The 12,611-nt window shown below is 38.9% G+C and overlaps 2 protein-coding genes across 2 annotated transcripts in view; one reads left to right on the top strand and one right to left on the bottom strand.

Annotated features, from left to right (window-relative positions):
* Nucleotides 1-284: 284 nt before the first annotated feature.
* Nucleotides 285-2,911, bottom strand: pstk (phosphoseryl-tRNA kinase). The gene is made up of 6 exons (XM_030775722.1): nt 2,678-2,911; nt 2,056-2,311; nt 1,749-1,950; nt 1,330-1,405; nt 999-1,092; nt 285-560 (listed from the first exon to the last, which is right to left on the bottom strand). Exons 1-6 carry the CDS (start codon nt 2,897-2,899, stop codon nt 331-333), a joined length of 1,080 nt encoding a protein of 359 aa, XP_030631582.1. The 5' UTR covers nt 2,900-2,911; the 3' UTR covers nt 285-330.
* Nucleotides 2,912-3,761: 850 nt separating this feature from the next.
* Nucleotides 3,762-12,611, top strand: part of LOC115812397 (poly(ADP-ribose) glycohydrolase) — a 32,920-nt gene continuing 24,070 nt past the window's right edge. The window contains exons 1-8 of the mRNA XM_030774875.1: nt 3,762-3,903; nt 4,139-4,208; nt 4,475-5,056; nt 6,175-6,304; nt 6,773-6,898; nt 7,766-7,828; nt 8,282-8,350; nt 9,484-9,491. Of these exons, the coding sequence (XP_030630735.1) occupies nt 3,762-3,903; nt 4,139-4,208; nt 4,475-5,056; nt 6,175-6,304; nt 6,773-6,898; nt 7,766-7,828; nt 8,282-8,350; nt 9,484-9,491 (1,190 nt within the window). The remainder of the gene's footprint in view (nt 3,904-4,138; nt 4,209-4,474; nt 5,057-6,174; nt 6,305-6,772; nt 6,899-7,765; nt 7,829-8,281; nt 8,351-9,483; nt 9,492-12,611) is intronic.

Genomic DNA, 12,611 nt, shown 5'->3' with positions numbered 1-12,611 from the left:
TCAACCGAAGACAAATGCCTTTTATGGGTACACATAGCTCTGCCTTTGTTTACAGTCATGAAATAAACACATTGAAATGAACATGAGTAGTGTCTGATCATACAGCTTCAAAACATACATATCCATTTAATGAAACACAAGTAGAATAAAAACTCAGTAAAACACGTCTGTAAAAATTTAATTTTATTTGTATAGTTAATTAAATATTCACTGTATCAACCATCTGTGAAGATTCATTTTGATATTTACAAGTCATTAAATAACATCAACATATTTTCAAGAGAATATTTTGCAAGAAAAGAGAGATTCTGAATGATGAATGTCATCCTGTTACATAGTTTTTGCTTCTGAATTAATGCCATGTCTCAGCAAGATGTCATCTCTCTCCTGGTTAAAAACCCGCACTGCCCTGTTCACGATCCCCTCCACGTCCAGAGGCTCACCTGCACTGACAGGGAGGTCATGGAGAATTTGTTTTCGCAGATCCTGCAGGAATCTGGTTTTCAGCTCATTCAGCTCCTTGGCTAGAACCTTCATGCTTTCGGAGGAGACCGTGTTCTCTGGAAGGACAAGACCACCTGTCAGTCAACATTCTGTACTTCAGAATCAAAACACCCATTTCAAGCATGATCAATGCAGTGAAGAAAAAGACAAAACTTGCATATTAAATGAGGATAAAGAGGCCTATAATGGTGGAATGAAAATAATCTCATATACACCGCTACGTCACAATTTTATATCGCAAATGGCTTCAGATGATCACGCCACCGGACATCCACACACTGAACAGTAACATCAGCGGAGTATGCTGACTGAGTGCGATGACTCAACTTGTGCATTATGTACCACTTCAAACAATGACATTACTTTCAGATTGACTAGAAAACACTGAATGACTTAGCCCTTACATTTTCAGACCAGCCTAAATAGCAGGTTGCATATTTGCAGAAATAATGGATTAAGATGCAGACAAGTATCTGCACAGAGGAGAAAGTTACCTCTAGCTGTCTGCATAGCCTTAGACACTAGGCGCCTGCACGTCTGGTCCGCCTGATGCACCACACTGGACGCACATGCCTGCTTGTCTGCCTCCTATTAAAGACAGAACACACAGTATTAGAGTCTGTCCTAAAGAGTTCATTATTATCTGGCTGGTTGGTTTGTTGGTTTATTCTGGGGAATCAGTTTGCAGTCTTGTTCTCTTTGGTCATGGGTTCAGTCTTCCGTAGCAGCAGTTATGGTAGAGACTGTTCTGTTTTCAAAGACAACATGAAAAAGTTTTAGCCTGTCAGTGACCAAGTCTGTTGAAAGTGATGAGAAACAACAAACCCTCTGCTCTGAGTTGTCTTCAGTTGGGCTCAGGGGGTTTTCCACTGCAGACGAGATCAAGTGCATGAACTTCTCACTGAAAAAAAAAAGATAAATAAGATAAACATTTCTTCTGGTCTGCTCAAAGCCTCTGCAATATGTATATGCAAATAAACTCATGCACTGATTCCTTCAACATAAGGTGTCTGAACTGTTTGAGAATTTAACATATCCTCTTATGTGTGGACCATGTTGATGTCAACATTCCCACCTTTCCTTCTTTCATTTAAACAGATGGTGGCTTAATTTAAAAAAACCTTACCCAAGATACCCATACAACATAATGATGCGCACAAAACTCAGTTTTACAAACTTGAGAGGTTGTTATGTACGCAGACGAACTAATGCAGTATTTTTTTAAATGATCTGAAAGAACTTACATGTCCTTCTCAGTGAGGTGGTCCGTGCTGTGCAGCGTAAGGCTCCTCTGCTCCCATGGGTTTTTGTTGGGATTTGGAGGCTCCATGCGCTTCGACATGTCCAGGAGAACTGCATCAGGCAAAGGTTGGTTCCTCCTCTGGTTCCTTCCCAAACATAACTCCAAAGAGCATTGCAGATACACCTGACAGAACCCAACAGAGTCTGTCACCCAAAGGAGAGAAGGCGCATTTAGCCCTACATAGATCAGACATGACCAGCAAACTGGTACTTCTATGTCCCTTTGTTCTACAAATATTTTTCACCCACGTTTTCTTGCTAGTTGGCAGACTTCATATCTCATGCTTTGATAATAAAAGTTGTCGTCGAGCAGAACGAGCAGACGTGAAGGCAGAGCGTGGGAGTTTTCACATGCAGTCAACACATTTTGCTTCTGGACTGCACTGTAAAAGCGGAGCCAAACCTCTCCCTCTCTGTCACTGGACACTGACGTATGAGCAGAGCTCCCCAGAAACCAGTCCAGACAGGACAGCAAAGTTTGTCTGTGGAGCCTCCATTTGGTTTGCTGGGAAAAATGGTGCAGATTTTAGAAGCAAATGTTAGTGAATCTTTATGAGAAAGGTAAGTCTAGGCCTAAAACAATATCAAACAATAAAAGTTCTGTACTGGTCTGTACAGATAATGATGGACTGCTAAATACTACAGTTTCAAACTGGTTCGACTGATGATTAGATATTTTCAGACCATTCACTGGGAACATCTCATGCTTTGATAATAACACTGATGACGGTGTAAACTGATGTTCTAAATACAGGTTATCCTAAGCTTTTCTGTTTTCAGTCACAATAATAACCCACTTAACTTGCACTCTGAGCTAACTGCTCTGTCCACTTTCGCTACTATAATAAGATACACATATAAATGTCCATACTGCGTTAGGGAGCGTATCATCGTTTTTAGACGTATCAACACTGAAAGCGTCCTCAGATATAAGTTCGTCGTACGACAGGACAAAAGTCCCCCAGTCTTGCTTAAAAATATGGGTGGAGATCACTTGCGCTAAAGTCGACTTCCCCGCTGCAGGCAAACCGCACAGCACACAAAGACAGACAGCATGACTAGATGTAGTCCCAAGAGTGGGGTGTGCATCCATCTGTCGCAAACACGGACCATTTAGCTAGTAGTCGATGTTTACTTTGAGATTACTATGGCAGAAGTAAACACGGCACGCTTCCTGGTTTTCTTACTCTACGATGTTTCCGACGGAATTTCGATGACACTTTACTGCCATCTAAAGCCTTGGCATGAGGAAGGGCGCTTAGATTTTAAAGTGGGAAGTTCTAAAAAAATTCTAAAAAAAAAAAAAAAAATTAAAAGCCAGACCATACTTCTGCAAAACCTATTCACAGAGTCATTTGTGAAATAGCATCGAAGCTCGTTGCAGTTTAGGTCCTCCCAGTTTTTCTTTTGTTTTGTTTTTTTAGTATCACGACAGTACGTTACTTTACGGCACAGCCGCCACTTTTGTTTTGACCAGTTACTTTAGCGCGGTCTGGCCGGTGCTGAGATGCTTCCAACATTTAACTCGTGGAGTTTGGAAATAACATTATTAAGCTAAAAAACGAACGGGGACTAATTTCTAATCGTATGGCCACAAAACACATGTTTAGATTTATTGGACAAGTGTTATTTAAAAAGCAAAGCAATAGACACCCGGTCAAGCCACGTTACCTGTCATCCTCTGTGTTCTTTAAGATTTCAGTGTGAGTACACTTGCATCGCTTTCATCGTCTCCGCTGGTGATCTGTAATCAATGTTATGACTGTATATTGTGCCAATAAACACTCATATATAACAGATAACAAATTTAACAAATCAAAAGTAAAATACTAGTCATATTCCATCCCATAGCCAAGCATAGAATATCGTGTTCTTCTCCAGATATAGTTTTTGTAGTTAAATATCTGCCCTTTTCGTTGGAATAATTGATATCTGACACGCTGTTTTCCCCCAGTATGAGTGGGCTGTCGGATAGTGAGCCGGTCCGAAAACGACTGAGGCGAGAGGTCGATGTTTCTACCGGCGGACAGAAATCAACACAAGCACCTAGAAACTGTGACCGAGAAAAAGCGCCGTTCACAGACACTCAACTCAAAGGTTTCTTGGCTGGACCCATCTGAGTTTTGCCTGTTCCTGTACTTGTCCTTTACTGCAGCGGTTCAAGTCTCATGATTTACATGTTTTAAATGTAGTCTCTGGTCCAACATTTCAGTTATCCGGTCCAGCATTTGAAAATAGGAGACTATACTGTTGGCTATCAGTTCAGTTCAATTCAGTTTTATTTGTATAGGATGTAATCAGCATGTTAACTTTTGTTTGTCCCTTCCCTCAGCGAGCACCGAAGGAAAAAGCATTCCTGTGTTTGTTAACAAAGCAGACGGCATACCAAAAGATGCAGACAAGTAAAGACACCATTCTATCAATGAGATATCATTGTGATTTCAGCTAGATGAAAAATAATTTGGGATTAGACCATTACATACTTGTTTGTATTGACTAATCATTATAATCAACTTGAAGTGCACAGAGAATACAAAGTAAAGACTACAGGCTTGTGTATGTAAATATGTACAGTTCATGGAAAAACTTGAATAAGCTCTAATTATATTCATATGCTTACATTTTGACATTGTGCCAGTGTTGAGGTTAGTTTGATATCTTTTAACAGAGAAGCAAATGAAGATGAAGAGAAACAGTTGACTAGGCCTGAAGTTTCGGACTACTCCAGACAGGCCAGACTGCACAGTGTCACCTCAGGGAGTGAATGTGACATCAGATCCATACGAATCAAACAGAGAGGCCAACCATGCAACCAGAAAGCACAAAGATCTCTTGACAGTTGGCTCGTAAAGAAGCCAAGCACTGTCCTTGAGAAGTCTCAACCTGACCAAAGCGAAGAGATTGAATCTTGTCAGGATGTGGAGATGTTGACTTCTGAGAGCTCTGACTGCTTTTTGTTAACCTCTCCATCTGATCCTAAAAATGAAAGTCAGACCTGCACTAAGCCTGAAGTGACCTCACCCCCATCAGACGAAGAATTAGAAACCAAGCCTCCGAGCCCATTCATTGTTGAAGACAAGTTAACCGCTGGAGAAACTGTAGAGTCTGTTGGAAAAACAGAGAAAAGTGAGAGCCAGGAAGAATCAGTTAATCCAGAGGGAGACTCTGATTGGTTAAAAGGGCCACAGAGACAAGGAAGGAAAATCACAGACTTTTTTTCAAGAACTCAGACACAATCCCCATCTGTGAGGTTAGTATTTTGCTGTCTGTATTCAAAATGAAGTAGGGGCTGAGGTTGCATTAGTCTGTCAATAAATAATGGTCTTTGTTACATTTTAACGTCAGTTTTGCTTGGTATAGCTCAACATTATAACATGCTCTCCACACAGGGAGTTAAAATACAGTATTTACTGACGTTTTTATTATTGAATAAACCCTGTCAAAAATTCAAGCAATACTTGTAAGCCTTTGGCCCAACTTGCTCAACAAGTGTCATAAAGTTGAAAGTGAAAGCAGTATTTCCCGACTCAGTTTCGTTGTGAGGGCTGCCAGGATATATTACTGTACATAAGGAAATCTCGCGTATGCTAGCTGTTTGGTGCTAATTTGAATCGGTTGAACGAGGCGGTAAATTGGATAGATCTAAATGACACAGTGAACTATCATTCTGTTTTAGAGAGCGACATGTTGCTTAATATTTTTGCTGCCGTCATAGTTTTGGGCTCCGTGTTTTCTTTAATTAGAAGTTTTAAGGTCTGTGATCACCTCTGGGCGCCTGTGCGCTGGCGTTAAGTCTAGTCACTGGCTGTGTTTTATGTTTAATATTTATCAGTTTGTCTTCTATGATACATGTTAAGTACGCTGTAGCCCCCTGTAGTATGTTTTGTTGTTATACCATTTTTTGTGAGTTTCTTACGACAATATTAGGGCTGTGTAGTTTGTAGCTATTGCTCACGTTTTTATCCAATGTTATCTTCAGGGAATGAGAACTTTGTGTGGGATATTATTTGCGCGTGTTTCCATTTGGTGGGCCAAGCGTAAGGAGCAAGACAAGCGCATATCAGACTTAAATGACAGAGATTCAACTAGAAGCACTCTTTTGTTGTGAGTCTGTTTGAATTGCTCTGTTGGTATAAATCACCTCGTTTCAGTTTCTCTTAACTTTTCTCAGCTTGAAGCTGAAATTTTAATTTGAATTCAAAGGTAATGTTGTTTTTATAAAGTTGTTTTTGTACGAATTATGCGAGCATTCATTTTGTGGGACAAGTCTTGCAAGTCCTGAAGAAAGGAATGCAGAAACTCCATCCAATCAGTCTTGATAAGTTAATGCCAGTGCATCTTCTCATGTTGCGATGTTGTTTCAAGCAGCGGCCGTGGTGGTCCCCCAGCTGGGATTACGTGGCTGGGCACCCCAATCAGTGAACTGAGACGAATACCCCAGTGTGGCTATCCTCAGCCCCCTGTGATGAAATCAGACAGTCACACTGTTTTGATATGGGTAAGGATCCCCTTACACACACACACACACAATTCCAACGCTGTGCTGTTACTGGATGGAACGATTCCAAAAGAGTGTGAGACTTAGCAAAATAGGCAGAGCATCTGGAACTGTGAAAGCATCACATAATATGAAGACGTTCCCGAGCACCTTGGAGCTTGTGTCACCTTCATGTGCAGTGCTCTTCTGTGATGTCCTTTAACCCTGCTGAGAGGACTGTCCTCTAACTAGCATCACACCAAAATGTCCAGCGCCTATGCCCAATGCCCATTCTGTTTTCAGCTGCATTTACTGCACAAAAATGGGTACCTCTGGTTGTCTTTTATTAGTTATTAGTCTGTTATTAGTTCATTAGTAATTACTATTATGAAAACAAACTACTATTAATCTTACATGCTCCTGATTTTTTCTTTCCCCACAAGCTCTTGGAACTTTTTGAATTTTTTTTTTCTTTTTCTTGCTTTGCAGATGAACTCTATGAGGACTGGGGGGGATTTAGTGCCTTACCCTCCTGCTAAAGACCGCTGTGATATCTGGGATGACTGGCACGTGAAAATGCCTTGTTCTGACAAGAATCTCTTAGCAGCAGCTCAGGTAACAAACCCACATAGATGCTTTGAACAAAAAAAGGAAAACCTTTGGGCACATTTCTCCAATGTGTTCAGATTTTTGTGCAGTGTCCATATGTCATTTCTGTTTGTGGTCTCCAACTATTCAGTGCACACATACACACCTGATGTTAAACCCCAATACAAACACGCTGCATGTATTTGTGCCTGGCCCTTTGGTGTGGACATGAACTTTCAGTCAGAACTGTTTTCTTCTGGAAAGGGTTAATGCAGTGTATTAAACTACACACCAGTTGTTTTAATGTTGTTTGTGCAATCACATCTGACAAAATATAGATTGTGCTGTTATTCTGGAATCCTGGAGTACCTTAAAAAACAGGTACATGCTCTTATGTAACAAAAGTTAAAGCAATACACATGTTGAATGTTATTTTTAGAATTATTAAAGTGTTTACAGTTTCTGTATGTGGGATGGCCCATTTTCCTTTAATATGTGTCTTTTTAACATCCCACTTTCATCAAAAATGTGTCCAACTATCAAAACTGTGTGTCAAAACCACGTTATATACTAAATTAGAGGTTTAAAAATTCAGAATTATGAAAAGATACAAGTTTATACTCACATTAAGCCACTTCTGTGTTGACTGTTATTCAGTTAGTAGCCAAGGAAGTCCACTACTGTAAAATAAATAAAAAAGAAAAAGGGGAGAAATATTGCTGTCAGATTTCAATAGATAGCTGCAAAAACACATCCAGCAGGATTTTACTAAAGTTGCGCTTAACTCAGAAAGAAGAGCTGGAAAGATGATGTTTGATAAGTATATTTCATTAACAAGATTGATGGATTTTTTTGATAAGCTGCTTTTTGTTTTTGCAGTTTCAGAGTGCAGAGAGTCGGTGGAGTCTGATTCAGAGGGCCTTGAGTAGCTCTTTCCACCACTCAAGTGATGTGAAGGTGAGTGATTTAGATTTAACTGGATGTTTGATGGCTTTTCAAATGTTAAAAATGTTGTTGAAGTTTTGATAATGAATAATTCCCCAGTATTTGCCATAATGTTTTTGTTTTTGATATGAAACTTTGAAAGAACTGGTTTGTAACAAAAATTAAGACAGTTTGGTTTGTCAGTTAGCTCTACACTACCTGCAGCATTCAATGCACTTCCAATCTTGACCAGTTGGTGGCAGCAGAGACATACTGTAAGAATAACTCACCCCCCCATGTGCGAGAAGAATACAATATCTACATTGTGCCGACATGTAGATATTGTATTCTTGTACATGTACAACGCATTACCTACGGTTAAAAAGAGAGCGTATGCTTGTGGAATTGCCTGGATATTTGCTTATATTCATGTTCTCATGATTTGCTGTGTTGAAATGGTTACGTTGTTACGATCTTATTTTCCAGGGGGCTATATTGACATACAATGCAGGACATGCGAAGAAATGGGACTTTACAGCACTACATTCCTTCTGTGCGGTGAGCAGTTCATTCACTCTGACCTGTTGCCATAGAATCATTCAGTTTGAATAGTTTTGCTCATATGTTGTTGGTATGATTTTTTTTCCTTTTACTAATTGCCCAAAGTGGTCCCATCTGGTTTTATTGACCTGCAAAATTATCCTCTGTTAATTACACTCTAATAGCATTACAGTCAATTATATAAACACTTATATTAACACTCTGTCCAAGTTTATGTACTCAGCAGAGTAAATACGGCTATGACGGCTGTAATGGTGTAGGTAATAATGGATGTAAAATAGCCCTGAAAGGAATTTTACATCAGGAAAACAACAACAACAACAACACACACCCCCAAACACACTATACATGAATACATATATACAAGCATATGCACACCTTTCTCTTTCCTCTTTTTGAACTGAATCAAGTGGAATACGGGCATTTGGAATGATCATGGTGATTTTCTGATAGCATTGTTCAACAGAAGGTCACTTCAGCCATGTTGTGCTGTTGCTGATAGATAGTAAATATTAAAAAAAAAAAAATAGATTACTCAGAGCACAGGTGGTTAATCAGTCAGTACTGATGCTCTCAGTTAGAATTATACATAGTACCATCCAGATTACCCATGATTAGTTTGTTTTATTCATCTGGTTACGCACACGTTCATTTGTCCCATTAGGATTTGTTTTCTATGCCTGACATGCTCATTCTTATTTAGTTTCATTTCATTTATACCACAGCTTTGGGAGCAGTTGGACAGCTATAATATATATATATATATATTTTTTGGCAGGTGGTAAAATTTTCTGTTCCTTAAACACTCTGAGAAATAACCTGACTGATTTGATTACTTAATCCTTTTTACATCGCAGCGTAATTAAAACCCTATGATACAAAACACTTAATATTCATTGGAGTTGTGTATGTTCCAACAAGCAATTAATCTCATGTAATCAATTTCTGGAAATCAATACACAACCAACTCGTATACAATTTAGCATATGGGACACAGTCCAACAGAGGAAATACAAATGACTGTTGGCTCTTGTAAAATATTGCCCTAGTAAAGGATGCTGTAGATTCTGCTGTTAATTTATTTTTTTACTGCTGTCTCAGTTGGTTATTATAACACACACATACAGCGTGATGGGTTTGTTACTGGCTGCCCAGCATTTGAATGGATTTATGCACCCAGTGGGCAACATGAGCAGAACACGGTTTTGAATTCACTTATTTGAACTTCAAGCTGTAATAATTTATAAAAATAGCATTGATAATAATATTGTGTCTTTCTTGGTTCAGATATTGTCACCCTTTTTACACTTTGCTCTTAGTTGTAGATGACACTTTTGCCACACTGTTTCTTTTATTATTATTCATTTTCAGGGTACTTAATGATCAGTGCTTTTGCATTTTTGAGAATGGCAAGATGTTTGGATTTTGAGGTCACTTATCAAAGAACTTTTAATACTGGCCAAGACAAACAAAAAACAATCAAACAGTAAACCCTCAAAATAACAGAGGTCAATACCTTAGAGCCTGGATCGATCAGTGTCCTTCGATTTGATGTCTTTCACTGTTAGGGATGTTACTGCCTCTGAAAGTTGTGTGCTGTTGTCTGGGCTGGAAGTAGTAGTATTCATCATTTAAAGACCCTGAGGAGCCCTATGGACTGCCTGTAAAGAAATAAGTACATAAATAAATAGATAGATAGATAAACAGGTGCTTTTTCCAAGACAACCCAGTTTCTTACTCCTGCCCACTCTACAAAGAAGACAGTAGGAATAGTAATTATTAATTAATGAATTGTTAGTAGTAATTACAAAATCACAGTTTGGGTCCTTCTCCATAAATGTACTGTTCTCATAGGGCTGTAAGAGATTAGGAATATGTCACACAGTTACTCTGATAATATTGTTTAAATGGATGTCACTATTGGGAACCTTAGTCCAAGGGAAGGACAGGAAGTCGGAGAGCGGCCCTAGCATAAGATCAAGTGGAGTAACTTGTCAAAAAAAGGAAATGTCTGCTGTCCCTGCCTAGAAAATGTATTGTTTCAATTTAAGAATTATTAAACGCATCTCAGAGAACACATTTGTCACAAATCAGACATTGCAAATTGAGATGATATTTCCAGTAGAGAATTACTCGCTGAAACATTTTTTAATGCATTTTACAATGTACAGCTCAACTGCAGACTGCAGTGCTGTACAAAAACAGTTCTATATAACTCATAACTCTTCACAGAACACTTCAGCATGACTGTTCCTACAGTATCCCAGTCAGAAGATGGTGATAAAAAATTGTTATGACAGCCTCTGTCATTATTTTATGTTATATTAGCTTGCCATTCTAATCACTGCCTTGTTAATTCAGAGACTGGCTTAGGATGGAGAATTCTGACCACTCTTCCCGGTGGAGCTGCATTTAGTCACATTGATTACTGTCATGTCACATTTTAACTTGGCCTAATTCAATTTATCCAATTAAAGACAATCAGTAAATCCATACGAGAGCTAATTCTAACCATTAACCTAGAGCAGCAATTCCCAGCAGGATACCTCTCCTCTCCTCTCCTCTCCTCTCCTCTCCTCTCCTCTCCTCTCCTCTCCTCCCTTTTTAGTCTTTCCCTTTTTCTATTTTCCCTTTTCTCTAACCTCATTCAGGGTTTCTCTTCTCTTCTCACTTCTCTTATCTTCCCTGTTTTTTTTATCTTTTCCTCTTTTTTCCTTTTCTCTCTGTTCGCTCCTTTTTTGCACCAGGCTACTGTGAACCACGTGTTGGATCATGAGACTCAAACTCTTCCCGACACCCCGTGTGTACAAAATATAACACAAATCATGTAGATAATAATACAGAAGTTTCTCTTCCCCTTTTTCACTTAACTTCTGTCTGTTTCTCTTCTCTTATGTCTATTATTCTTCTCTTTTATCTGTCCTTCTTTTTTCCTGCATATAACCTTTTCATTCACTCTTCTCTTCTCTTCTCTTCTCTTCTCTTCTCTTCTCTTCTCTTCTCTTCTCTTCTCTTCTCTTCTGTCTTGATAGATACCGAGAAGGGGTTTGGCCAAAGGGGGAAGAGGGGTTAAGAGTTGCATAGGGTTCATAGCTTGCTGAAATCGCTCACGTCTCCTCTGTCTGTTCCCCTGCTGCTCCTGTGTTTGTCTCTCCTGTTTAACTTTTCTCCAGACCTGTGAATCACACGTCCAAGCCATGTGCAAAAATACAACAGAGAACATGTAGATAATATTTCAGAGTATGCATTATGTTGACAAATGGCATATGTATCTTCTGAATTATAAGTTGCCAACCTTGGTCAGTGTAATGAATGTACCATTCGTAATGTAATTAGATGTTGAATTGCTACCTCTCCATTATTTTTTTTACTTTCTTCATTGCTTTTCCACATTCTGTGTCTGGCCATTGAAACTGTCTAAGTTCCAAAAAGCAATGAATTTGCTTTTATACTTTGTACTGTGTAAATACTGTGCTGAGGTACTGTGGAGACTGGGTTGCTGTTTCTGTCGAGTGAGTGAGAGTTGTCATTCACTATCACAGTTTCCACTGCAGAGGATCAGAAAGGCTGTTGGCTTTAACCCAGACTAGCAATGAACTCCCAGTGGCATCTCAACAGCTGATGTGAGTGATGTCACTTAAAGTCTGGGTGTTTTCTGAACGTTCAGATGCTTTACAGAGTAGGTAGAGAAGCCAAACCATAGTTTGGTGACAGTGATGTTTACAGTGCTGTGACTTCACTACTGGAGGTCAAATCAGAAGATTACATCGTATACCTTATCAGGCAGTATACAAACATTCTGTTCCTATACTGCCTGATAAGTATGTTTTTTAATCATGCTCTGTCTGAATCAGTCTATCGTTTGATATTGTTCTTTCATGATATTTTAGGTTTAATATTCTGGGTTTTATTATGTTTCCCTTATAAAGGGAACATTGTTTATGCAATGAGTGGATTTATTTTGGAATAAGGCATCATTTTTAATGGACTTTGTGAAAGGTCATTTAACTGCTGTTGAATGTATTTCCTCAGCTGACTGTGATCTCATATATGGACAATTCTTTTTGTCCTGTGACGTCTTTAAAAGCTAAATAAACAGCCCTTGTCCACTGAGTAAAGTACTCTGTTCATATATTCAAAAATGACAGGCAAAGCATGTAAATTGTTTGTGTATAATTAGTTTCTTCAGAAATGGTGTCTGTGCTAAAACAGTCCTGAGGGAAAAAAAAATCTTAATTGGCAATATGAAGCTGGT

The sequence above is a fragment of the Chanos chanos genome, chromosome 5 (genome assembly GCF_902362185.1).
Source record: "Chanos chanos chromosome 5, fChaCha1.1, whole genome shotgun sequence".
NCBI classification, from domain to species: Eukaryota; Metazoa; Chordata; class Actinopteri; order Gonorynchiformes; family Chanidae; genus Chanos; species Chanos chanos.
Note: the sequence above shows the minus strand (reverse complement) of the source record. Positions and strands in the feature narration are given on the sequence as shown.

Bases quoted from the DNA above. Each gene is read 5' to 3' on its own strand.
- pstk (XM_030775722.1), bottom strand. From the start codon at position 2,899: ATGGATGCACACCCCACTCTTGGGACTACATCTAGTCATGCTGTCTGT. The intron at 2,312-2,677 runs GTATGGACATTT...CATTTTTCCCAG, and splicing joins ATGATACGCTCCCTAACGCA to CAAACCAAATGGAGGCTCCA. The intron at 561-998 runs GTAACTTTCTCC...TTGTCCTTCCAG, and splicing joins GGCTATGCAGACAGCTAGAG to AGAACACGGTCTCCTCCGAA.